General features: G+C 39.1%; 1 protein-coding gene across 1 annotated transcript in view; it reads left to right on the forward strand.

Moving 5' to 3' along the window:
* The window catches only part of USP6NL (USP6 N-terminal like), a 176,064-nt gene that overhangs the window by 104,310 nt on the left and 43,848 nt on the right, over window positions 1–27,906 (forward strand). Inside the window, exons 5-7 of the mRNA XM_026478631.4 lie at window positions 5,428–5,467; window positions 16,656–16,736; window positions 23,993–24,100. Coding sequence (XP_026334416.1) covers window positions 5,428–5,467; window positions 16,656–16,736; window positions 23,993–24,100 — 229 coding nt within the window. The remainder of the gene's footprint in view (window positions 1–5,427; window positions 5,468–16,655; window positions 16,737–23,992; window positions 24,101–27,906) is intronic.

The raw sequence follows: 27,906 nt of genomic DNA on the forward strand, positions 1-27,906 counted from the left end.
GTATAAAAGGTTTTAGGTATGGAGCAATAATGTGAGAAGATCCATATAGGAAAACTTGACCACATTCTTGCTCTTTCATCCATCTAAGCAGTCTCAAGACTGTTTTCACAATTCGGCATCCATCGATTGTGGAGGGAATGGACCTTATCAGGAATAAGGCCACATAAGACAGACCCCCAGCTAACATCATACCCAATGGTGAGAAGCTGAAGCTTTTCCTCCAAAATCAGGAACAGGACAAAGATGCCCATTCTTGCCAGTTTTATTCACATCATATTGGAAATTCTAGCCAGAGCAGTTAGGCAAGAAAAAGAAGTAAAATGCATCCAGACTGGAACAGAAGAAGTAAAACTGTCTCTATTTGCAAGTGAAATGATCTTATATATGGAAAACCATAAAGATTCCACCAAAAAATTGTTAGAACTGATAAATGAATTCAGTAAATTTGCAGCATACAAAATCAATATACAAAAATCGGTTGCATTTTTATACATAGTAAAAACTATCAAAAAGAAATTAAGAAAATAATTCTGTTTGTAACTGCATCAAAGAGAATAAAATAGCTAGGAATCAGTTTAACCAAAGAGAAAAAGACATACTCTGAAAACTATCAGACATTGATGAAAGAGATGTAAGATGATACAAATAAATGGAAAGAAGGTCCATATGCATGGACTGAAAGAATTGATTTTGTACAAATGTTCATACTACCCAAAGCTATCTACATATTCAGTGTAATACCTATCAAAATGCCAATGACATAGTCACAGAAATAGAACATGTGCAGTCTTCAAATTTGTATGGAACCACACAGACCAAAGAGCTAAAGATCAAAATAGCCAAAGCAATCTTGAGAAATAAGAACAAAGCTGGAGGCATCACACTTCGTGATTTTAAACTCTATTACAGACCTGAGTAGTCAAAACATTACAATATTGATGTAAAAATAGAGACATAGATTGATGGAACAGAATTGAGATTCCAGAAATAAACCTATGCATATATGGTGGATTAATTTGCAACAAAGCAGCCAAGCATATACAGTGGTGAAGGGATGGTCTCTTCAGTAAGTGGTGGTGGGAAAACTGGGCAGCCACATGCAGAAGAATGAGTGGATTAAAGGCTTTAAATGTAAGACCTGAAACCATCAAACTCCTAGAAAAAAACATAGGCCGTAATAAGCTCCTTGACATCGGTCTTGGCTATGATTTTTTGGCTCTGATACCAATAGCAGAGGCAACAAAAGCAAAAATAAACAAGTGAGACTGCATCAAACCAAGAAGATTTTGTATAGCATATAAAAGGACAGCCTACCAAATGAGAGAAAGTATTCTCTTTCTTTTTTTTTTTTTAAAGATTTTATTTATTTATTCAATAGAGATAGAGACAGCCAGCGAGAGAGGGAACACAAGCAGGGGGAGTGGGAGAGGAAGAAGCAGGCCCATAGCGGAGAAGCCTGATGTGGGGCTCGATCCCACAACGTGGGGATCACGCCCTGAGCCCAAGGCAGACGCTTAACCGCTGTGCCACCCAGGCGCCCGCAAGAAAGTATTTTCAAATTAGGTATCTGATAAGGGGTTAATATCCAGAATATGTAAAGAACTCATACAACTAAGTAAAAAAAAAAAAAAAAAAAATCCGATTAAATAATGGACAAAGAACCTGAATAGACATTTTCCCAAAGAAGACAAACAAATGGCTCCCGGACACATGAAAAGATGCTTAATGTCACCAATCATGAGGGAAATCAAAATCAAAATCACAGTGAGATATCACCTCATACCTGTTAGAATAGCTATTATCAAAAAGACAAGAAATAACAAGTTTTGGCAAGGATGTGGAGAAAAGGGGACCCTCGTGCACTGCCGGGAGGAATGTAAAATGGTGCAGCTACTATGGAAGCTACTTCTGGGTATTTATCCAAAGGGGAATCACTATCTCAAAAAGATTTTTGTATGTTGCAGTGTTCATTGCAACATTATTTACAGTAGCCAAAGCATAGAAACAACCTAAGTTGTCTGTTGGTGGATGAATGGATAGACACACACACACACACACACACACTCAGAGGCATAGAGGCGTATTGTTCAGCCACAAAAAAGAATGAAATATTACCATTTATGACAACATGGATGAACCTTGAGGACATTATGCTAAGTGAAATAAATCAGATAAAGATAAATACTGTATGTTATCATTTATAGGTGGAATCTGAAACAACCAAACAAAAAAATGAACTTATAGATACAGAGAACAGGTTTCTGGTTGCCAAAGGTGGTATGGGGAGTGGTGGTGCTGGGAGGTAGGCAAAATGGATGAAGGTGGTCAAAAGGTACAAATTTCTAGTAATAAGGTAAATAAGTCCTGGGTGGGGAGTATACAGCATGGTGACTATAGTTAATAATACTGTATTGTATATTTGACAGTATTGTATATTTGACAGTTGCTAAGGGAGTAGATCTTAAAAGTTTTCATCACAAGGGAAAAACCAAAAAATGTGTAGCCGAGTGTGGTGATGGAGGCTAACTAAACTAAAAGTAGTAATCATTTTTTGATATATACGTATATCAAATCATTATGTTGTACATCTAAAACTAATACAATGTTATATGTCAGTTGTATCTCTATCAAAAAATTTAAAAAATAAATTTAAAAAATGCATATGAAGCAAGTCTTGGTTAGTAGGAGTTCAGTAACTGGGAATCTGATGGTGTTCCTACACAGGCAGGCAGATCCTGGTGGGATAGAGGTGGGGTTGTGACAGGGCAAAAGGAAATAATGTAAGCTGCCAAGGTGGAGGGAAATCCAACCCCAAGTCTGGCTAGTTCTGGATGTTGCCGAAGGCTGGCTGGTTGTCTGTATGTTCCCGCGTCTCTCTCCCAGGGTTTTCAGTAGTGCGGTTCGATGTTAAGGTGGTGCGGGATGCTGAGAGCGGTCTTGTCTCCTCTTGGATTTCACAGGTGCACTCTGTAGGACCTGAGTACCACAGGCCATGTGGCCTGAGCAGATAGATGGTCAGCACCTTTCCACAGACAAGTGCAGAAGTTGGTTCTGATTCAGCGTTGGGAATAGGCACAGTGAGGTTCTTAGTCTTTTTTTTTTTTTTTTTTAAGATTTTATTTATTTATTCGACAGAGATAGAGACAGCCAGCGAGAGAGGGAACACAAGCAGGGGGAGTGGGAGAGGAAGAAGGAGGCTCCTAGCGGAGAAGCCTGATGTGGGGCTCGATCCCATAACGCCAGGATCACGCCCTGAGCCAAAGGCAGACGCTTAACCGCTGTGCCACCCAGGCGCCCCTAGGTTCTTAGTCTTGTTTAGTAAACAGGAGGACACCAAAGAAATGTACCCAGCACCTTCAAAGAACGAGTCCTTTGGTAAGCAGCCAGAGTTGGCACTTCATTTGCAGTTGGGAAAGTTCAAATAAAGTTATCGGGATCTGCTCAAATCAGCTGTACAAAAAGTAACTCACCCAGGGCAGCCTACTCACCCCGGAAATACTGGTCCTAGTGTGCACACAGGGTGTCAGATGTTCCTCGTCGTTCAAGATGACCCCGTTCACCTAAGAAATAAATGGCAGGGGTGTTGATAGACCCTTTTTCTGCCAGTAAGTGAAGAACGGATAGATGCACTTTTAAATTAGAAGTTACATCCTCTGCTCTTCGTACATCATTGGTTCTAGTAATCAGGGTTACAGATTAACAGGGAAATGTAGACTGTGAGCATAGTGAAACAAAAAAAAGCAAGGTGTCACTGTCAATAAAGGACAGTGAGTGGACACTTTACATTAAAAAAAGAGACTTTCATATTAAAACCTCAAAAGTTTCTTTTTTTCTTCTTCTTCTTGAGAATTGGTTTCTTAGCCTTTTCTTCATATACTGCTGCACAAACAGAACATCTTGTCCATCTTCATTTGAAGCCACAGGGCTAGGTAGATAGAAGTGGGCATCTCTGTGTTAGGCTGAATGACTGCGGCTGACATGTTAGCTTATCTTTGAAGGGAAGGGTTTGGACTCTCTTTAAGATCTCTTCTGGTGGTTACACTTTCTGTCAGTTCCATTGCTGTAGGTTGGTTTGTGGTCCACCTAAGGACTCTTCAGAGTAGGGACAGAGTGCCTTTGAACACACTAGACTCTCGAATACTAATGCACTGTACTCTGAAAAGTGGTATTATGTGGTTCAAGAGAAACTAAGACAAGAATCTGTGTCATTGCCAACACATCAGTGTTACTGAGGTAGCAATTCAAAGCACAGAGCTTTGTTACATATCGATAGCTCGTTGTTGTTACATTACTGGCAGTTAATACAAGAGTCTCAGCGTGTTTTAGGTTAGAGTTGATGTCACAGTGTTACCGTATCAGAGAAATGAATTTGATCTTTTGTTGTATATTTAAAAATCTCATCCCCATTGAAGTTTTAACAAATGAAGCTTTCCTGATTTATAGAATTAGATTTTCCTTTTTCATGCATAAATCTATTGGAGGCTATTTTATTTATTTTTAAATTTTATTTATTTATTTAAGATTTTATTTATTTATTTGAGAGACAGAGCTAGCAAGAGAGCAGGAATGGGAAAGAGAGAGAGAAGCAGACTCCCCCCTGAGCAGAGAGCCCGATGTGGGGCTCAATCCCAGGACCCTGGGATCATGACGCGAGCCGAAAGCATATGCTTAAATGACTGAGTCACCCAGGTGCCCTGATCTTATACCATTTTTTTAAAAAGCAATCATTTGTTATAGGCCATAATTTGAGCCAGAGAGTGGAGGTGATGTTGTAGAGTAGGGGTTGGCAAACTATGGCCTGCAGGTCACATTCAGCTCCCCACCTGTTTTTGCAAACCTTTGGTGGGAATAAAACCTCAAGCAGTCTACTATTATCTGTGTCTGCTTGGGCAATACAGCCTTACAGTTGAATAGTTAATGAAAAAGGTTGTTTGGTCTGCAAAGCCTAATGCATTTACTATTTAAATATTTACCTTCCCAGAAGAAGGTTGCTGACTGGGTCTGCAGGAGTGTTGTCCAGTGGGACTTTCCTGCAGTGGTGGGAATGTTCTTTCTGTATACACACTGTTCAGAATGATAGCCTCTGTCTGCATGACTGTCATGCACTTGAACTGTGGCTAAGGGGAGACTGAAAAACTGAATTGTTAATTTTATTTAATTTGAACTTAACATTTAAGATTAAATAGCCACATGTGGCTGGAGATGACTGTCTTAGCGTATGTCTAGAGATTTGAAGATAGGGGACCTTGTGGGTTCAGAATCACTGATTGTTTTATATTGAATTTGGTAGAATGGAAGCTTTTGTAATGTGATCCATTCTTGAGATGATGATAAATGGTTGTATATCGTATGTATCTATAGGTATATAATTTTTTAAAAGTTCATTATGATTTCAAAAATTTCACATATACTATTTTTCCTTTGCAGTGAGGAGGAGCTCCCGTATCATAATGCAGCTATGGAACGGGTGAGTCCCAGCCCTGCATGTATTTATCGTTACCAGTGAATGATGTTTATCAGAGGAATAAAATCTCCATCTTTGTGATTTTGAGTGCCATGTTATATGTAAATGGTGCAGGCATTTAAATTTAACCCAGAGTGTATCACTGTAAGAAAGTAATTAATGGCAAAACCATTTTAGGAGATATTTGGAACTTCTGATAGATGTTTGAAAAAAAAGAAAGGTAACAGTTATCAGAGACTTGTGTTCTAGACAGTTCTCAGTGTAGGAGTGCTTCGCATATAGAGCCTTTGAAGAGCACAGGTGCTTGGGACCCTCCTCCGTCTGTTAGGTCAAACTCTCTGGGCAGGAGCCCACGTAGGTCGTTTGTGGAAAGCTTCACAAGGGATTCTCGTGTACTCTGTAGCTAATAAAGCAGGATTCTAGACCAGTAGCTTTTTGTAATAAAACTATTCCATGGGATTGTAACCAAATTTCCTATAAACAACAACAGAAGTTTGCTTCAGTCACGTAAGTCTATTAGCTTTTAAGGACTTTAAAAAATCTTACGTTTAATAAACTTCTTACTTTTTTTTTTTTTTTTTTAACTGTTTCCCCTTTGTTCATTATATTTAGCAAGGGAGCTGGTTCCATAGTTGTGTGTCCATGACAGTTAGGGATTGAATGTCTTAAGGCTGGTCAGAATCTCCCTCCCCTTCTCTGTTTGGTTTTTTTTCCTGTTCCAAAAAATGAATTGCAGAATGGAAGGCAGGCTACGGATTGGGATTATCATCAGTTTGTTTATGTTCTATGGGGGAAAGATGCTGAGTCCAGATAATAGAGGTAAAGAATTGGAATGAGAATTTGAAAAATACTTTAGAAAATCTTCCTAAAATCAAAAATTTCTGGAAATAAGAAAATGAAGCATACCTTTAAGATGTAGACAAAATTGCCAATTGAAATACATAAAGATCCTTATAGGTATTTGCTGCAGTTGAATTCTCTTGTGACTGCCTCATTTTCTCCCAGTACCACAACCTTGATGTTTTGGCAAATGAGTTTCTTTCTTAAAATAGATAACATTATTGAGTAGCAGCTGTGTATCAAGCACTGGACTAGGTACTGCCTAGAATACTAGGGTCAAATAAGAGGTAGTTTCTGCCTTTGAGACACTCGCTGTCCATCCAATGACTAGAGGAAGGTCAAGTGAGATAATAGGTGGGAGATTATTGGTGACCTCTATCAATCCAGTTTGAAATGGGAATCTGAGGCTCTGTCCCAAATCTTTGACCTTTTTCTCTCTTGTCTAGTGTCCCAACTTCACTGATCCTTGGACCTCACTGATATAACCACTGTTACATCATCCCTCCCCAAACTCATGTCTTCATTCTCCTCTCTTCCCAGCTGAAATTGTACTGTCGGTCAGTACAATCACTCCCATACACCTTTACCTCCCTCCCCTCTTTTGCTTCCTCTGGACTAAAAGTCCAGCCCTGATTCAGGCCAACTTTCAGGCTAGGAAAGCATGCTATTCCTGGTCAAGTTTTGCTCCATTTCAACTATTGGAACATTCTCTTTCCTCCTCAAACTTCCAGTACCTCCTCTGTCCTCTCAGCTCATGTTCTTCTTATTTCTTATAAGAAAACAGAAGCAATCAGGGAACTTCCACAAACTTCCACAGCCACACCTACCCACCTGTCTTCATCTGTGTTTTTATAGGCTCTCATCACTGTGAGTGATTAGACTTGTTCAGGGACATCACTTGAGCTATTCTTCTCTCCCTCTCCCGAATTCTTTCTCTTCCTGCTTGATTGTTCCCATCAGAGTAAAATTTGTTATTTCTCCTGTAAAGCAACAACCCCAATACCAATCTTCTTTTGCCCCATTTCCTCCACAGAACTAACCTGATTCTCTGTTGTCTTACAGCAAAACTCCTCCGGAGAGGTGTCTATACCCCTTCTTTTCCATTTCTTTCCTGCATTTCCTTCTTGCATCCATTCCAATCAGATTTTTAACTCCCCACCCTTATCCCCACCCCCTCCTGGCCTGGATTAGGGTCTCTAATTACCTTTATACTGTGACATCCAGTAGGCAGTTTTCAGGCTTCCTCTTGACCTACGAGCAGCTTTTGACGTTGGTGGCTATGGTCTCATTCTTACACATTCTTTCTTCCCAGCCTTCAGACCCTCTGCGTGTTCTTTCCTCACTGGCTGCTTGTTCTCAGTTTCCTCTGTTCATTCCTTCTCATCTCCTAGATCTCTGCTTTGAGGTACCCCAGGGCCCAGGCCTTGGAACTTCTCTTTCCTGTCTGTATTTTTTCCTTGTTAATCTATCTCATCTCGTCTTTTGGCTTTAGATGCCAACCGTATGTTGATGACTTGGCTCCCTGAATCCCATACTTGTATATCCTTGCATATACTTTTAAATGTCTACACTTAGATGTCTAACAAATGTCCAAACAGGGGTTTCTGTTATTCTCTTTAAATCCATTCTGTTACACAGGAGTGCTACTCTTCTGGTTGGTCAGTCTAAAACTTCTAAGTTATCTTTGACTTCCTTTCTTTTGTAGTCTGCATTTCATTGGTCAGCAATCCTGTGAGCTCTGCCTTCAAAATATATTCAGAATTTGATGACTTACCATCACCACTTCTGCCACCCTCTTCACTGTAACCTCTCTTCTGGAACTTTATATCTTCCTGCTTCTGCTGTTGTTCCCCTTTCTCCCCCATGATCTTCCTGTTCACCAAAAGAGATAGAATGAGCCTGTTAAAGTAAGTAAGAACATGACACTCTGATTGGAGCATTATGTTGGCCCTCAGTCATATCCACAGTAAAACGGGAAGTCCTTAGAGTGACCTTCAAAGCCCTGTATGACGTGCTTTTTGTTAAGGCTGTCATTTAATCTTCACTGCTTTCTCTTCCTTACTGGCCTCTGTAGTGGTTCCAGAGCATGCCTGCCATATTCCTTCTTTGGCTGCTTCCTCTCCTGGGGTGCTTCCCTGCCTCCTCTCCCAATAGCTACGAGACACATTCCATTTCCTTTGCTTTTTCACATGTCACCTTCAGAGTAAGACCCTCCTCCCTGGCTATCATATCTAAAATTGGGAACTCCCTCCCCCCACACATGCTAATTATCCCTCTTCTTCCTCTGTTTTTCTCTTTAGCACTTAACAGTATTTCACGTTTTATATATATTACTCAGGTCTTTATTTTGTCTGTTTGCTTACTAGGATGTCATCTCTCTGGGGGGGTGGTTATCTACTCTGTTCACTGCTGTACCCCCAGAACACAGAGCCTTGCACATAGTGTATGCTCAGTAAGTGGTGGCTGAATGCATAATTCAGTGACTGTAACGGCTGCTTTTTAACACTAAATATGGTGACTTAAACACTTTTGAATATTACAGTGGCCTTTGAGAAATTAGGGAGAGAAGAATTAGAAGGTATCTTTTAACAAAAGTAATCCATATTTGGCAAAATAAAATATGGCAACCCAGTGTAGACTCCTGCCTTCAGTGCCCCTGCTTCTCTTTTTCTTTTGTATAGTTTTCTAGTACAGAAAGTTCAGAAGTCTGGGAACTGGTGATATAGATGATTCAAGAAGGGTGACAGTGAGGGAAAGGAGAAATAAAAGACAAAAACGAGTGGAGGATGCATGCTTGAAGGAGGTTGTCATTACATTTTTGTTTTTTTAAGAGACTTGCCTTTAGAATAAAAGACCTATTTTATGCAATTATGCTTATAATTAATTGGTTGTTTACTTTAAAGAGTTTAATAGGAAGTCCCTAAAAAAAATCTATGCATACCTTAATAATTTACTGAGAGGCAGGATTCTGAGGCTGCTCATTGAGGTTCCATTTATGCCTTTTGTGTAAGTTTTGTCTAAAACTGCTCTCCTATTGCATGACCTGCCTTTTAATCTTTTGGTCTCTTTAAAGTGGAATGAGAACTTCTAGACACATGCAAAGCAGACTAAGACTGTAAACTTTTTAGTTATCAGAATTTCCCCCAATTTTTCTGGTTTAAGTTTAGTTCATTATTCTTAGGTGACTGCCTAGTCCTAATGGCCAAGCCTGCAGTTTCCAGGAAGCTAATAAAAAATTTTGCATGTATTTATCATTGAATAACATCAGCGGAAATAGTACCTTGCTGAATTCTACACATGTTTATTAATCTTTACAAAGCATACACTTGAAGCATGCACTTAGTGCCGTTTGGGAAGACTTGTACACTAATGCGTAGTCAAGTAATCATGATTTGAGTTCCAGCTTCACCATTATTTTACATAAGGCCATTCTCTGTTTAAAATAGGGTAGTGTTGCAAGTCTCTCATAAGAGGATTAGTGTTGATATTTGCAGAGTGCTTTGGATTCCCCCAAACAGGCATTTAAACAAATAAACAATCACACTTATTACATTTACTTGGCAGAGAACAATATTAATAATGGATTATATTGTTTCTTTGAGCTTATTGATGTTTTTAATAAGGATAAAGGATATGTAAGGCTATGAATTTTCATGAATTCAGCTATTCCTTTATGTAATGCAGTATTTTGCATAGCTTATAGGATATCAGAGTCTATTCTTATCTTTAAAAACTGTATCTTAATTTTATGTGGTGTGAAATCTTACTCAAAATACATGACCAATAGACTTTTCAGTGTCGTTCTTTTGTCAAAACAGGACTCTCTTTCCTGTACTTCTTGTCCTCTTCTGACATCTGCTGGTGAGGTCTAGGTGTGTGTGACTCTGGCCCACTGTCCTCAGTCACTTGTCCCACACTCAAACATTAGAGACAAAAAAGCATCTGAAGACTTGAACTTTAGTAAAGTTCCAAGATTTCTTATTCTAGAAGAGAAGGCCATTTGATATCCATCTATGTGTTGTGTATATGTGTAGCTGTTACTATCAGGGTTATTAATCATGTTAACAGTGGAAAGAGCCTGGGAGTAGACAGGAGATAAGGTAGCACCATGTGGATGATTCCACAGTTGTCAAGTACTTACTGTTCAGTTGGTCCTGCATAGGGTTAAAAATATAGGGTTAAAAATATAGTCTGAGGGGCACCTGGGTCGCTCATTCGTTAAGTATCTGCCTTTGGCTCAGGGCGTGATCCTGGCATTCCGGGATCAAGCCCCGCATCAGGCTCCTCGCTGGGAGCCTGCTTCTTCCTCTCCCACTCCCCCTGCTTGTGTTCCCTCTTTCGCTAGCTATCTCTCTGTCTGTCAAATAAATAAATAAAATCTAAAAAAAAAAAAAATATATATATATATATATATATATATATATATAGTCTGAGATCACTGGAGATTGAGAAGTAGCAAAGAAGACATTGGTCCCAGCCAGTTTTAATCATTATACCTTCCTTGCCTGAGTACGAGGGGCCAGTCCGACTCAGAGGGGGGCATCAACTTAGGACAATCAGGTATCAGATTGCAAACTCAAATGGAAGTTTAGTCCTTTTCTGAAAACATCTCCTAGGAAGAAAAGTGCACAACAGTGTACCATGTTCATAGTCAGTGGAGGTAACAGAGAGATAACAAAGGGAATATAGGATAGACATAAAGACCTTGGCATTATTTTCCTATTGATTATGTTGTTTTGACATTCTTGGGGGAACAGAATTTTCTTATACTAGGGTTTCCTATCTGATTTTAACAACTGCAGTGATGAGCTCACCTAGTACCCAGATCTTAGTTTTTGAAAACCATTCCCCATTAAAAAGAACCACTGTTTCTTAAAGAAGTAGCTGATCTAGGCTTAGGGTAGAAAAAGTATAAAGTGAAGTGAACCTGATTATTTTGTGCCAGATAGTGTCCACTTGAAGGGGGAAATCTCCAACCAGATAAGAGGCAGTTCTGCCTAATTTGAGACAATTTGAGCTTCTAAAAGAATGATGATGATACTGGATTATAACACATTGAATAAAATAGTTCTTTTATACCATAGTGCTATTTCAAAGGGAGGAGGAGCTAGAAGGAAACAACTTTTAAATAGAAAAGTGTCAATTAATAATATAGAACAAATCATAGAAAAAAACCACCACATCATTTTAGCACCATCAGAATTAGAATCTATTCAGGCAGGGATTATCAGTGGATGGTAAGACCATCAGAATTAGAATCTATTCAGGCAAGTATTATCAGGGGATGGTAAGACCATCAGAATTAGAATCTCTTCAGGCAGGGATTATCAGTGGATGGTGAGACCATTGAATAGAATTATTAAGGAACAGGATGTTCACACTCCCTCAAAGTGTGCTACACAGATTACAGTTGACCATTGACCATACAGTGGAGGTGACCCCTCATGAAGTTGAAAATTCACATACAACTTCTTTTTTTTTAAAGATTTTATTTATTTATCTGAGAGAGAGAGAGAGAGAGAGCACAAGCAGGGTGGAGGGACAGAGGGAGAAGGAGAAGCAGACCCCCTGGGAAGCAGAGAGCTCGATGCAGGGCTCCATCTCAGGACCCGAGATCATGACCTGAGCTGAAGGCAGATGCTTAACAGACTGAGGCACTCAGGCGCCCACACATACGACTTTTGACTCCCCCAGATCTTAACTACTTAGCCTACTGTTGACTGGAAGCCTTATGGATAACATGAACAATTAACTGTTAATAAATATATTTATTATATTTATTAATATATTAATCTACTTTATATGCTCTTACGTGTTAGATACCATATTCTTACAATAAAGTAAGATAGAGAAAAGAAAATGTTATTAAGAAAATTTTTTGTAAGGAAGAGAAAATACATTTACAGTCCTGTATTGTATCAGCATGTAAGTGGACCCATGCAGTTCAAACCCATGTTCAAGGGTGAACTGTAGAAGTATATGGTGCACTCTTCTAACCTTCTGTAGGTTTACAGTAGTTCAAAACAAAAGTTAGGAGAAGTAAGATGTCTCTATTTGAAGTCAGCAGAGTTATCTAATATCAATTTTGTATAGACTTCAAACATCAGTAGTTCTGCTTTCTGGCAGTACTTTGAAAAGCGTTGCCAGCATGATGGACCGATACCATTTTTGCCATTATGCTGCATGAGATACTATTACAATTCATTTCTGGTTATTTCTATATTACAATGATTGAATTGCTGTCAGAAGTATTTATGTTCTTGGTCCATCCATTCATCCACTTTCTGCCTCCTGCCCCTCTACCTCTGGGACCACAGAATGCTATTAATTGTTTCATAGTGCTGTTTGCTTATCTTTTCTTATATAAATTATGTTTAATTTTAAAATATTTGTTTGACTTTTTAAATATAACTGCCACTATTTTAGGTGTTGGAGTTAAATCAGGAGTATGTAATATGGTTTCTGTTCTCAAGGAGTTTATGCTTGAATAATAACAATAACGATAAGATTTGGGCAACTAAAACACAGCTGTTAGGTGTTATAACTATAATCATAATAATTCTTATTTTGTAGAAAAAATAACTAAGATACAGAGAGATTAAGTAACTTGCCCCAAATGAAACATATAGGAAGGGGCAGAATTCAAATTTGAATCCAGGTCAGCAGGGTCCTTAGTCCATGCCAGGAAATGCTGAGGAAATAGTTTATTTTGCTTGGAGCATGGAGGCATTTGAGAAAGGTTCCAGACCTTTGACATTTGACTGGATCTTGAGAGAATACATTTTACCAAATGATGGTGGGGAAGAGCATCACGGCAGACAAATAGCAAACTTTGGTTAAAGAGGCATGAAAATACATCACGTGCTGGAAATGACAAATATTTCAGAGTGGCCAGATCGTACCAGTATCAAGAAGTGAAATTGGAAGGTGAATGGGGTCATATTGTGAAGGGCCATCCCTGTAGACGTTTAAACTTCATTTGTAGATAGTAAGTAGCCACTGAAGCGTTTTTAACTGTGACACATTTTAAAAGGTGTGGTAGGTACGAGTAAGGAGTTAGCGCCTTTATCTAGGAATTAGGATTGCTGAACTGGGGCAGGGGACATGATGGAAGCAAGAGACATGGATGGGGCCAGCAGAGTGTGGTTTGGGGAGTGGGAAGGAAGGGAAAGGACGATGAAAAACAAGGTTCTGGTTTGATTGGCTTAGTAGGTAGTGATGCTATTACTTCATGTTTGGGAAGAGCAGGGTGATAGCACACAGTCAGGGAAATAGTTATGGATACGTTGAAACTGAGTGTCTGCTGAGCTTGTACGTCAAGGTTCTCACTTGCTCTTCTTTTCTAGTTTGTCTTGATGTTACTGAGTCCACAACAAGATAGTGTTCCTTAGCCTGTTTTCCCAGAGCATTCAAGTTCACATTTGTCACGTGTGATTTCAGTTACTTCTTACTTCAGAGTAAGTTCTGGAACAGTTAGTTGTGGCATGTTTGCTGATAAAGTATATTTTATCCACGAGTTAGAGGTTCATGACTGGGGGGGGCAGTCACTTGCATTCAAATCAGGTGTGGCTGAATTGATGGCATTATGGAGTTAACATTTAAACTTGATGGAACTACTGATACATAATTTTTAAATCCTGCAGCCCAGAGCTTTCCCCAAGCTGTATCTTTTTTTTTTTCTTCCCTGTAGGGGAAAGAAAAGCATAGTTATTAATGGTTTTTAAAATCATGTGTGTGTGTGTGTGTGTGTGTGTGTGTGTGTTTTGTCCTTACTTGTTAGTGTGTAGCATTTAAAATTATGTATGTAAGAACTAGAATACAGAGTATGCCTTTAAAAAAAAGAGTAACTAGTTCTTAAAGTGATTCATTGATAATTCATAGTCATAAAAATGAAGGATAGCAAGAGACCTGCTAGGTCTCAGCAGGGTTGTTCTTGGCAAAGTGTATGTTATTATACTCTTGGGTTGGCTTGAATTATTTGGTGTTTTCCTGTTGGTGGAGAAAGGAATTGTGCTTTGAAGAAGTCAGGGGAGGAAGTGCAGAAGAACAAAAAAATACTAAACTTAGATCAATCTTAATTTTTCCCAACTTGGCCTTCTCTAAAGTCACGTTTAGCAGAAACATTAATTAGATTTCAGTGCCCCACTGAGCTTTAAAATTAAACATATTTCTGGAACCATCTGCAACATTTTATTGCTAATAATATAATGAAGAATATATTTAGTCTTTTGAAAAATGGGAATTATAACAGTGTTTTGCTCACGAGTGATCATCTTTTATTATGAGAAACCTATCACAATTTTTAGAAAGAGTTAAGAAGTGATTAAAAAGTTTTGAAAATATGCTTTAAAATAAAATTCTCTAAAAATTTTTTCATTTTCGGAAAATGAGGATCTTTTCCTATAATCAGGATTTTCTTTGGGATTTTATGCTTCTTTTAAATCGAAAAATATTGATGGTGGGCATATGCCATCTGCCTGTGTGAGGCTGGATTGAAGACCATCAATAAGGAGGCATTGCTTTCTTCCAAAACTGTGGTCACGTGAGCTGTGCAGAGGACACATGGGAAGCAGGAGACCTTGCTGCGGTGGCTCAGAGGGCAGGTTCCGAAGCCAGGCTGCCTGGCTGTGAGCCTCTCATCACACTTGAATTTCCTACATAGGGGAATCTGAAAGCCATTAAACCACCTTGTGCCTCTGTTCCCTTATTTGTAAAATAGGGATTATTATACGTGCCTCACAGGGTTGTAATGAGCACACCATTTTGAGCATAAAGTCGATTTTCAGAACTGGTTTTTTTTTTTTTTTGGGCTGTCTAGTCTTTCATTTCCTTTGCTTTTGATTCACAGATCTATTACACTTACAGAGGCCTGCAGAAAAGAAAATGTGGGCATTGGGAATTAACAAAATAGTGGAATCTCAGCTCACTCATAAGGAACGATCTCTTTGGGTTCTTTTCATGAAAATGAGATGGTTAGGTGCCTGCTCTGTGCCCGGCACTGTTGGAGGGACTGGGGAAACCACACATGTCCACGTTCATGGGGCGCAGAGGCGTTAGGGGAAGATGCAGGTTAGGCGTGAGGCCGCTGTGGGCTCCCTAACTCGGAAGCCTGGTAGGAGATGGTCCTGCGCACCTGGTCATAGACAGAGAGGTCACCGCCGACTTCTTGGCTGAGGTGGGTGTTTTTCCCTGTCTGAAAGGATGGAGTACAAATAGGCCTTCTGAGGGTTCAGGCTTCCACAGAAAAGGGACAGAGGAGCCGTACATGCCCAGATCTTTTTCTAAACTTACTAAATAAGTTAAGTCACTTACCACCTTACAAGTGAGGAAGAGATTGGATAGCAGGCCCAAATAATTAGGAAAAAACATCCCTTCTCCTGGAAACGAAAGAAGGGAGGAAGAAGTATTTTCTGTACCACCCTCCCCATTCCCCAGCTTTGCTCCAGTTCCAATTTGGTGTGATGTCCAAGACCCCTGCCTACATTTTCAGCCTCATGTCCTTTTTTAGCCTTTTAGAACTACTGGTGGCCGCCCACGGTGCTACGCTGTCTCAGAACTACATTTATCCATGCTTCATGGAATATTCAGTCCCCTGTTGCACTTTGATGAAAGTCCTAATAATCTTTTAATAAACTTTCAATTCTTCATTTAGGACTTACCTTCTTTAACATTGCTAGGTGGGTTTGACTGCTTCTTCCATTGTGACCTTGTGGTCACCTTTTGTGACCGTATGTTGTCATACCTGTCACAGTGTACCACCCATGTCCACGACAGTTGCCCTGAGTTTGAACTTCCTTCAGGGCAGCAACTTTTACTTACTTTTGGATAAGTTTTTCCCTAACACATTGCTAGTTAGATATTAATCTCCCCACAAATAAATACCCAGTTCTCCTTTAAAGAATCATCTCCGTCACTGAAAACATTAAGATGGTAGAATTCAGTAAAATGTAAAAGAAGACAATGGAATTTTGAAGTGTTTTTTTGTTGCTGCATAAAAAATATTGCAAAATATTTTAGAATTTCCTTTTGGTTTAATTTAGTAGAATACATAGGGTTTTCACTGACTAGTTTAAAAGCATTAGAAAATTTAAACAGTTCCTTTCTCTTTACCTGTCCCATTGGAGCATCTCCCATGTATCTTAACTTTGGCTATGGAATACTATTGCTACAACTATAATCACTTATCTGACTTTTTAAAGTTAGATAGTATATTTGCTGTCTAAAAGCTTAACTTTTTTAGTATTTTTTTAGCAGCATTTTCTTTGACTTTTTTTTTTTTTTTTTTTTTTTTTTGGTAATTTGTAAGTATAGAAGCCTCAAACATTAACAATGAATTTCAATTTTATTTTAGCAAAAGCAGCTGGAAATTGAAAGAACTACTAAGTGGTTGAAAATGCTAAAAGGATGGGAAAAATACAAGAACACTGAAAAGGTAATTAAAATAATGTTACTTCTTTCTGAAACTATACAAATTTAATGTGAATTTTCCCTATAAAAGTTTCTCTTGAATTATAGAAGTATTAATGTTCATATTCTTTTAAAAAATTTCAGAAGAATTTAATTTAGTGGGATGCCTCAAGTTAGGAGTCTTTATGTTATAACAGAATACCCATTCAGATAGGTTTCAGCAATTGAGAGGATGTACCAGGTTGTCCAGAGGTAGGATGGTTTCAGGAGTGATTTGCTTCAGACGCTCCTTTGCGTTGCCTGTGACTTAGTTTCATTCCCCCTCGTCTCTGCCTTCTGCAGTGCCAGCTTTACCTTGAGCTTGGCTTCCCTCTGGGATCAGAATCCTTGCAGCAATTCTGGGCTTCATACCCACATGTCACGCTGCTCAGGAAGAGGGCTGGCCCCTGAAAGCTTTCCCTGAAGCAAGAGTGATCTTTCCAAAAGCTTCTAGCAAATCTCCCCTTAAATCTTTTTGCCCTGCAGAGTTGGGGCTGAGTTTTAAACCAATTAAAACGTAACACATACATCTATTACTGTCACCACCAGTCTCATCACAAAAGTCTTTAAACATTGGGAAGCTGTGAAGTTCATGGTGGTAGAAGTTTTTTTTTTCTTTTTTAAAGAGAAAAGGGCTCTCTTTCAATAAAGTTGGGAATATCAGAGCTAACCCAAGTGAAGCAAAGCTAAGTCCTTTATTACAGGACTCCTCAGAGTCTTTACTATTATAACGCGTGGTAGGGGGACCACGTCTTCAAGAGGGTCCTTAAACTGAGTGCAACTTACTCAACAGTGGAAATCTTTTTGTCCTTGGGCATCTCGCAGGAATAATGCCCCTTTTCTTTTTGAGCATTCTAAATACCCTTATTTAAGGTCTGTTAGACTCTTCTATTATTTTATTTTCATCAGGAGTAAACTCATTTTGGGGTTGTTGATTTTATTAACTGTGTGTTTTAGCATTAGGGTGGAACTCAAGATGTTTTTTTGAGAGGAATCAGTTCAAAGTAGAATGTTAGTCGCAACATCTATGCCCTTGTTCATTATCATGCTGTCTCCCAGAGTGGCCTAAAGTTGGCGCCTGCTTTACCTCATGTCTGTGGGAAGACTGCTCAAGTGGTAATTACAGGGTAAATGTCGATGCGTGGCACCTGCACTTTCGTCTCAACATTCGGTCTAATAAGATATTTGTAGAATTATGTAGCTTTATGTTCTTCTCGAGTATACATATGTCTATGAAAGTATGTAAGCCGGTGTAAAAATGAGCAATTCTACCAGGACATTATTCTGACAGCAACTCTGGCTAATGTAGTTCCCAGTAAGAGAGATTTTAACAGAACTGTTTCTTTGATGTATAATTTTAAAGCACTTTCCCAGAACGATAATGCTGGAATTATTTGATAATATATATGGTCCAATTTGGCGTGCAACAGAATGTACCTTCTAAAAGAATTGCTGCTTTCAATTCATACCTCATTTTAAATTGCACTGAGGCAAAAAAAAAAAAAAAAAAAAAAATAGCATGTGTTTTCTTCTCTTCAAGAGGAGGTGGAAGTTTTCCCTCCACAGGTTCCTTACTTACATCATGGTAATACAAAAAAATTTCTAAAAGTGTCTTAAAATTAAAATATAGCTGTGACAGAGAATATTTGGATCTTTAGAATCCAAGAGTTAATGAAAGACAGCTTCCATTAAGGTTGTCTGTGTTGCCTGTGTGTCTCACAGTTCTCACGGCTCCTGGTTCAGTAGTACTGAGTTTTAAAAATATAGTCTATTAAATGAAGTCATCTCTGTTAAGTGGAGTCATTATGATTTAATTAGTCGAGATGTAATTGTGTTTAAGCTGTGTCACAGCAGAGTACCAATGACAGACATACTCCCCCCCCCCCTTTTTTTTAAGTCAAGTAACTGAATGGACCTTATATTAGCATTTTACTTTACTGATGGGAGAATGGAGGCACCAAATTTATAAATAAATTTCTCAAGGACTAACAACACAGCTTGTTAGTCACAGCAGGCGATCCCTTGTCCACACTCGAGGGCTCGTTTACTGTACCGTCTTTCTTGTTTGCTTTTCCCTTTTGGTGTTTGTCAATAAAAAGTCAGAAGGAAAAAGGATGTATAGTTATAAGAGCCAATAGGGCCTTGTGTATGGTTTAAAACTGTTTCAGATCCGGCCTTGAGGGACTCTTGCCTGTCTGGAGGCAGAGATGAAGGAGCTAATGGAGCAGGGATGCGTAAAGAAAACAGAGGGGCGGTAAAGAGATAAGCAGCTCGGCGTGGACTCCTGTTTCATGGTCATACACTTGGAGTGTTGCAGGGCCCCCAAATGGAGCCCTACGGCGTGGGCTGCAAAGTTGGCTCACTGGCCAGTGTGGGATGTAGACTGGCACATTCATCACTATTTTGAAATCACTAAGGTTAGAAAGAGGTATTGAAAATATTAGGTCAGTCAGTGGAATTGTTTTTTGGTTGATGGATGTTTAAATATATCTGTGTGACTGAAATAGACTACTTGATTCTGATGGCAAGGGAACAAAGATACTCAAAGCAAAAGGTAGATTTCAGGGAACCTTAATTTATTTTTTCTTAAAGGTTTTGTGTATCATATCCATAAAATAAATTTCTAACTGAATTTTAAAGGTAGTACTTTTTTAACTTGGAATCTTAAAACACTGTTTAAATCCAACATACAGGCATTCTATATGACGGTTGTTAAAACTCTGGTGTCTGGGGGCGTCTGGGTGGCAAAGTTGGGTAAGAGTCCAACTCTTGGTTTCAGGTCAGGTTGTGGATCGAGCCCTGTGTCAGGCTTCACGCGCAGCATGGAGTCTTCTTGAGATTCTCTCTCTCTCTCTCTCCCTCCCCCCCCTGCCCCTCCCACTCGTGCTGTCTCTCTCTCAAATAAATCTTAAAAACAAAACCAAAAACTGTGGTCTCTGAAGTCAGACTAACTGAATTTCAGTTCTTCTACAGTTTATTAGTTGTACAATTTGGAGTTAGTTACTTTTCCACATCTTCATTTTCTCATCTGTAAAATGGGGATGATAATAATAGTATGTTCCTCTTTAGGAATGTGATAGTATTACAAGGGATACATTGATGTAGAAACACGTATACCAGCTCCTAATAAATAATCAGAAAATGTTAGCATAACTTTTATTATTAAAGTCATAATTACTAGAGTCATTGTTTTCCTTGCCCTCATCTCCTCATTTCCCCTTCCTGGCAAATCCCCGTGGATCCTTCAGTATTGATCTTCCCGAACTCTGTCATGTAGAATTCATTCCTGCCTTCCTCCGTTATAATATTTCTCATACCGTCTCAAGGTGAGAGCCGCTGTGTTGGACCAGTAAGTAACCACCACGTTCACTGCCCTCATCCCAACATCTTTATTCCTCAACTTTTTCTGGTTTTCCCCTCCAGTCTCTTGTGTCCCGTGACAGAAGGGCTAACCGCTGCTGCACATCCGGACAGTGTAGTGCGTGCTGTTCTCCTGTTCGCACGCTGGCCCCTCCGGGGAGTCTGTCTCCCACGACTTCTCCCATCAGGGTGCGACGCTCAGCTCTGTAGCAAGGACTATTTTATAATAAAGGGGTATCAGTTTACGGTATCAGTTTATCTGCTTACCGTTGATCTTCCCTGCTACACTGTGAGCTCCTCAGTACTCTTTGATGTTCGGAGCCAGAGCACCTGCCTCATCAGTGTTGGCCACGAAGCAGACAGTCATTGCAGAGTTTCTTTTTGGAACAAATGAGTGATGTTCATGTATGAGTTGGGATAAACAGCGATCGCCTGCTGCTGCTGAAGTCTACTTACTTTAAAAGTGTAGGGGCGCCTGGGTAGCGCAGTCGTTAAAGCGTCTGCCTTCGACTCAGGGCGTGATCCTGGCGTTCCGGGATCGAGTCCTACATCGGGCTCCTCTGCTGGAAGCCTGCTTCTTCCTCTCCCACTCTCCCTGCTGTGTTCCCTCTCTCACTGGCTGTCTGTCTGTAACATAAATAAATAAAATCTTTAAAAAAAAAAAAGCTGTAATCTCTGACGAGGCAGTGGGATCTGGCAGAAGTGCAGTGAAATAGGAGTAAGAAGACAAAATTCTTGGACCTAGGCAAGCCACTTCTCTGTGCCACGGTCTCCCAGCATTTAAAGTGGGGCAGCACTCGTTTTGCCTACATTGCAGACTATCATAGAAAATATGAGATATTACTTTGTCAGTTGCAGGATTCTCAACAAATGTAAACTGCACACTGTTCAGGAGAATAAGCAAATTTTGTTCGTATCTGTCATACTTGATATAATTCCTGCTTTGTTTTACAAAATTTCCACAATGTTTATGATGGTTGAAAATTTGTGAAAATTATGTTACCGTAATGTCAGTCTGTCATATAAGAGTTGCGAGTATTTGAAAAACAATAGGCATAATTTATTATTTTTTTCGTGATTTAAAATTCTTATTTTAGGGTCTCATAATTTAATCCTTTTTCTGGTACATGCGACTTTGTGTACATGTTTTTTATTTCACTACCTCCTAAAGTTGAATTCTAGATACATCCCTTTTTATATTCCTTTTTCTTTTTCTTTTTTTTTTTCCAGTTGAAGTATAGTTGACATACAGTGTTACATTAGTTTTGGGTGTATAGCATAATGATTTGACAACTCTGTGTGTTATGTTTACCTTTTAAATACAGTTTCATTATCATTATTTTAGTGCTTTCTGCTCTTGGAGTCCCTTAATATTTTCTGATCTGTGTATTTTAGTAAGTTCACTTGAGCAGAACAGTGGGTACTAGCTCCATGCAAAATGGTCTTGGAAAGATGGTCTTTGTTTTTTATAAAATGTAAAATCAGTATCTTTTGCTAAAACATGGTGACATCTTGCGTGTGCCTTGGGCACATTATTTAACTTTTCTGTGATTCACTTTGACCATCTGTAAAATTGGGATAAAATCTCATGGAATTGTTAATGTGATTAAATGAGAGAAACATCTATATATAGTTTAAAATCATTTCCTGCATGTAGTAAATGCTCAGTAAAAGTTGTGCCTCAGTTTTCATTTTAGCCCTGGAGTAGCACTGGGACCATTAATTTTTGCTTTCTACCTGGTTTTCTCTACTATTTCTTTTCTCTTTTTTTAAGATTTTATTTATTTGACAGAGAACACAAAAAGCAGGGGGAGTGGCAAGCAGAGGAAGAGGCGCCCTGCTGAGCAGGGAGCCCCATGTGGGACTTCATCCCAGGACCCCAGGTTCATGATCTGAGCTGAGGGCAGACACTTAACGGACTGAGCCACCCAGGCGCCCCTATTATTTCTTCTTAATATAATCATGATAATGTAATCTTTAAAAAAATTTACTTACTTTAAGATGAAAAATGGACATTTATGTATAGTTGTTGAATACAGAATTGGATGAAAGCAATAAAATAATGTCTGAGGTCTTATCAAGTAATATAGTTTGAAAAATACATGTCAGAACTCTTCTTTTACTCACTGAAAACATCAGCCTAATGGAGATTCTTCTCCAGTGAAGTTAATCTGCTTACCTGACATCATATTCTACTTGGCTATTAAACTTTCACTTTTCACATTTCTGGTAGTTTCCACACCTTCCAATATTCATATTAGATGCTTATAGTACAACATCTTTACTTTAGAAGTTTAGGCAATAGTTTGAAAAAACTTTTAGTGGATGATACTCCTTTAAAAAGTATAATGGTAAATATTACAACTTTGAAATGAATGTAGATGACAAACTTTTTTTAGGAAGATAAATCTTAAATTCATTTTTTAAAAAACCACACTCAGTTTGCAATTAAAGCTGGTAAATGTTTAGTATGTGGGAAGTGCTGCAAGTAGCAGAGTCTGGTTTATACAGAACCTTTCTGTATATATTCTTCCAGTTAGAGCTACTGAATGAGTTAAAAAACTTCCAGGATTCTAGTCACCATCTACTGAAATTTCAAATTTGATGCATAGTATGTTTATACCAGAAGAGCAAAGCTGAAACTCCGTATGGCATTATCTGATTGAATCCACCTCACAGTATCCACTATTTCACAGTGAGAGTTGTTCTGCATTGTTGCTCATTCGTAGTCACATCATCAGTTTTATAAAACTGTGTCATGACTTAGGTACTAAAGCTTTGGTGTAAAAAAGCGAGGTAGTATGTGGCAGTAGTGGGAACTCTGCTTCTTAACTCATAACTTGTCAGCATGTCAGTTATTAGAACTTACATCCGATTTTCTTAGCCATACTATTAAAATATACTATTTTGATCATAAAGGTAATTATGTACCTCTTCTTACCTTACTCCCTAAGGTTTCTGCCATAATTTGTTTAGTCATTTCCTTGTTTGCACATTTTCTTTTAAGTTTCAAAGTTTTATTATGCACAGCTTTATAATGACCATAATAGATTTGTATGTTATTTTGAATAATTAGCTTTGAGGAAAAAAGGTACAATTATGGGAAGATGGAGAAGTAGATGCAGTCTTAGGATTCATAGAGTGACAGCGTACAAGGATCTGAAGAGTTGACTAAACTAATGATTTATTCCTTTTCTCATTCAAAAGCGATGGCAGGTTATTCCTGGAGAACTGCCAAAATTGAAAAGAGGAGAGGGAAGTGGCCGGGGGGGGGGGGGTGTGTGGAGGGGAGGGGCGGGACAGGGAGGTGGGGAGAGAACTGAAGATTGCGGGTGGCATTGGCTGAGTTCTGAGCTAGACAGGATATGTTATGTTGATAGGTTCTGGAAAGCCTCAGAGAGAAGATGCTGCAGGAAAAGATATTAGGGCTTACAGTATTCTCTACGCTCCACGAAGACACTTTTGGGACAAGGCAATGTTTTTACTATTTGGAGCCTTTTAGATGTATGGGGGAAAAGGAAGAGAGTATGTAACTAGTTAATTATATCAACGGGGAATGTGTAAATCAGATGTTCACACCTTGAAAAAGAGCACTGATTATGCTTTCATGCTGCATGGGGAGCTCCTTGGTAATGGTATGGAACTGCTCATGTACTCGGCATACTTAACATTTTCTTCGTGTACTCTGCCTTCCTGGGTACGTGACTCCCTGCTAGGGTTTGGAAAGTAGACACGATCGGATCCAAGTGTGCCATGGCAGAACGTACCGGTTAGCGTGGATACTTTGAAAATAAAGGACTAACACATATTAATTAGTTTGATTTGAGGGATCAGTCTAAGATTTTTGTCATTTATAACCTTCAATTTGTTTCTTTCAATAAGTTTCATAGGAGAATTTACAAAGGAATCCCACTCCAGCTCAGAGGTGAAGTCTGGGCTCTGCTTCTGGAGATCCCTAAAATGAAAGAAGAGACAAGAGACCTCTATAGTGTGAGTATCTAAAACTAACTTGTTATTTTGAAATTGAAAAGCAAAACCCATTTCTTTTCGCTTTCAAGGTGATGTAAGATATTCATATCATTGCAAGTTATATTAAAATGATATTACATTGAGTTGTATAAGCCTATGATTTTCTTGATTGTTTGGTTTAGTGCAATCTGCTTCCTAACTTGTGAACAAATAGTTCAGGGAAAATGTTATTTTCTATATCAGTCAGTAAGTATCCAGTGCTTTTCAGATACTTGAAATGATCAGTGTTGGGGTGTATTCGTGAAGAAAACTGACTAACACCTGATCATAGCTGCTTATTTGCAATGTAGTGTTAATAAAGAGATCCGCAATGTCCCTTCTAGACTTTGTGGGAAAACAGCAGTGGGATTCAGTTTATCCAACAGCTGCCTGTATGTACTTGACTGTTTTCTTCTGAGTGTGAGAAAAGAATTTTCCTCCAAGACTAGTAGGTATCTCTAGGTTTTGTTACTTGTTTTTTTTTTTTTTTTTTTTTTTTTTTAAAGATTTTATTTATTTATTCGACAGAGATAGAGACAGCCAGTGAGAGAGGGAACACAAGCAGGGGGAGTGGGAGAGGAAGAAGCAGGCTCATAGCGGAGGAGCCTGATGTGGGGCTCGATCCCATAACGCCGGGATCACGCCCTGAGCCGAAGGCAGACGCTCAACCGCTGTGCCACCCAGGCGCCCCAAGGTTTTGTTACTTGTTAATCAAAAGTCAGACTTTGGCTCAGTGATCAGCAGTGCTTTCCTTAAATTAGCTAATGCATTACATTTACCTTATCATTTCAGCTATACCTTTTCTAAATCTAAATTTTATATTAACCTTTGAAAGGAATGGTTATCTAAAAATCTTTTTGAACTGTGTTCCTCAGAAAATGTATGTAAATAGAATAAAATGGATAAAAGAAAAATTATTATGATTTAAACCCTGTACCAATTATAAAAGGAGCTTTGGAGTACTCTTGATGTTTTCTTTTCTTTTTCTTATAATGTGTTTGTGTGTGTTATAACATTTTATCAAGATGAAAGATAATAAATACTGGTTAATTTAAAGAGTTCTTATTTTGTGTGTCTAAAAGATTTTTTAAATTAGCTGTTTGGGCCCTACACAGACTATGAGTTTATGTCTTAGGGTTTTAGAGTTTCAAGTTATTTTCGTCTGTTGATGAGATATTTGCTTTTAGTATCATAGTTTTAGAGCCAATATTGAAAATGGAGTCTGAGAAAACATAAAATCTAACCCCAGCACCTGGCACAGTGTGCTGGTATATGGTAGGTGCAATAATACCTATATGTGTATGTGTTAACTTACACTTAACACACACACCTAATAAACAATAAATTCTTGCTTAATTAATGAGAGAAAACAGTTACTTTTCTGTAGTGTGCTGCCTTTGTTTCCTCGGGCTGCCACAAAGCGCCACAAACTGAGTAGCTCCAAACAGCAGCAGTGTCTTCTCTCACGCCTCCGGAGGCTAGAGGTCTGATGCCAGGGTGTCCGCACGACCCTGGTTCGTCTCAGGGCTCAGGGGAGAATCCTTCTCGCCCCTTCCTGGCTTCGGGCGTTGCCGACGCCATTCCTGGACTCACAGCTACCTCAGTCTGCTCTCTGCCTCCCTCCTCACACCGCCTTCTCCCTGTGTGTGTCTGTATGTCTGTGTGTCTGACCTGGTAAGCACGCCAGTTATTGGATTTGGGGTCTGCCCTAATCCAGCATGATGTCATCTTCACTCAGTTACATCTTCAGAGACCCTATTTTCAAGTCAGGTCCATTCACAGGTTCTGGGTAGACCTGAGTTTGGGGAAGGGGCACTTTTCAATCCAGCACACGTTCTAATAGCAGAACTGTGTTTTCAATGATCTTTTAGACTTTTTCTACATAGAATAAAATGATCCGGAACTGGTTAACATGAGAGATCCATTTAGTAAATGCCAGGCGTACCATAACAACAACAACAGAAATGACTTGCCTGCCAGTACTTTTTATTTTTTCTAACACTATCATAAAAAAGAATTTTTTTTTTTGGTATTCTTTGAGTTTTCCCGGCATCATTATTTGATGGTCTTCCATTCCCACTCTTTCTTACTCTCTCTCCGAAGATGGTATGAGTTGCTGTCTTTAGGTTGGAACTTCAGAAGGAATAGAACTACTAAGATCTTTCTCGGGTGGGTGAGCCTGTCGCTGCCTCCTGAGCTGGTGCTCTCATCTGCCACTCCCTCTTGTCCTTTTCGGTGCACCTCAGTGTCATTTGTGTCTCTTGTGTGTCTGATAGAGCTCACAGATGGCAGAAGTTCGGTCCATTGTGGTTAACAACCCCACCTGCAGCCTTCCTGGGGCTTCATAGTCTTGTTGGCCAAACACACCGCGATATCGCGGATCTTTCCCCTGTACTTCAGGTTTATAGATTCACTAGATCCTATTTCTGTTAAATAAAATGTATATTCTTGTATTATTGTGACAGTCATGGGTCTCGCCCACCCAGTCTCAGAGATAACTGTAGAAGCTGCTTTGCCTCCTTGATAAGAAATATGCTTGATTTCCTGTATTCTGTACGTTGTAAATATTCTAGGACATAATCTTTCTGACCTACAATTTTTTACCTACTTAACTGAAATTTGCTTCTGTCTTGAGGCCTTTTTATGTTGGATTTTCATGTCCTCTAGAGAAACTGATACTATAGATATATTTGGGTGATTTTCTGCCTTTGAACTAAATTTTATTTTAAAGCACATTTTATCATGTCCTGTCAAACGTTCTCTTTCTATGTTTTGTCATCTCATTTTTTACCAGGAGGCCTGTAGAACAATAATTGAAACCTCTTTACTTGTCTATTACCTTTAAAAAAAATAAAGAACAAATACGAACAGATTACCATTTTTAAACTAAATTTTAGGTAATATTTTCTGGACCAACTTTTATCAGTGATAGTGTACGATAATATTTTAGTGGTGTGATTCTAATACAATACTCTAAATACAATACTATAAATACGATGTGTATTTAGGACTCGGAAGTATACTGTGGTTACTCTTCATGATTTTAAAAGCTGCCCTTGTCTGAGCTCCGGCCTCAAAACACAAAGAGTACGCATAGTCACAGAACACTTAACACATACACACATATTCCAGATAGCCTACTTCTTTCTACTTTTAGTTGAAGTAGAGAATTAGCAGTTATGTTTTCATATATATGTGCTGGAGTTGATTCAGGCAGAGATCTGTATCACCCAAACATGGTAAACGAGTTAGTATAATATATGTATAGAGATGCGTAATTATATGTTAGTGTGGTTAAGTATAGATTATTATAAATTTTAATCTCTTATCTAGCTCAGTTCGGGAGATTAAATCTCCTCACCCAGCTCCCTTCCCCCGAAATGCCATGAAACTGACAGCAGGGAGTTGTTGTAAAGACAAAGCCCACAAGAAATAAGAAACAGGAGAGAGAACGGCTGCCAGTGTCTGGAAACCAGACACTTATAAACTCAGCAAACCCGAGAAAGCAGAAGTCCCGGCTGGCTGATTGCCATCTCAGAATCTCCACAAGATTTGGTAATTGTCAACTGCAGGTGCCTCTGGGAGTGGAGGTGAAGCTCAGAACTGTGGAAGTGGCCCAGGGCCCGTCGCAGAAGCACTTAGAACCCCGACGTCCCCCTGCTACCCTGGCTCGAGTCCAAGGTTTACCCTCTGGAGAGAATGAACCAGAGGGCCTCTGGACTGGAGGGGACCCAGATGTTCCTGGGGAGGGGGGTGTGTAGGCACAGAGGAACTGTATATCCTGAGCT

The sequence above is a fragment of the Ursus arctos genome, unplaced genomic scaffold (assembly GCF_023065955.2).
Source record: "Ursus arctos isolate Adak ecotype North America unplaced genomic scaffold, UrsArc2.0 scaffold_30, whole genome shotgun sequence".
Classification (NCBI taxonomy): domain Eukaryota; kingdom Metazoa; phylum Chordata; class Mammalia; order Carnivora; family Ursidae; genus Ursus; species Ursus arctos.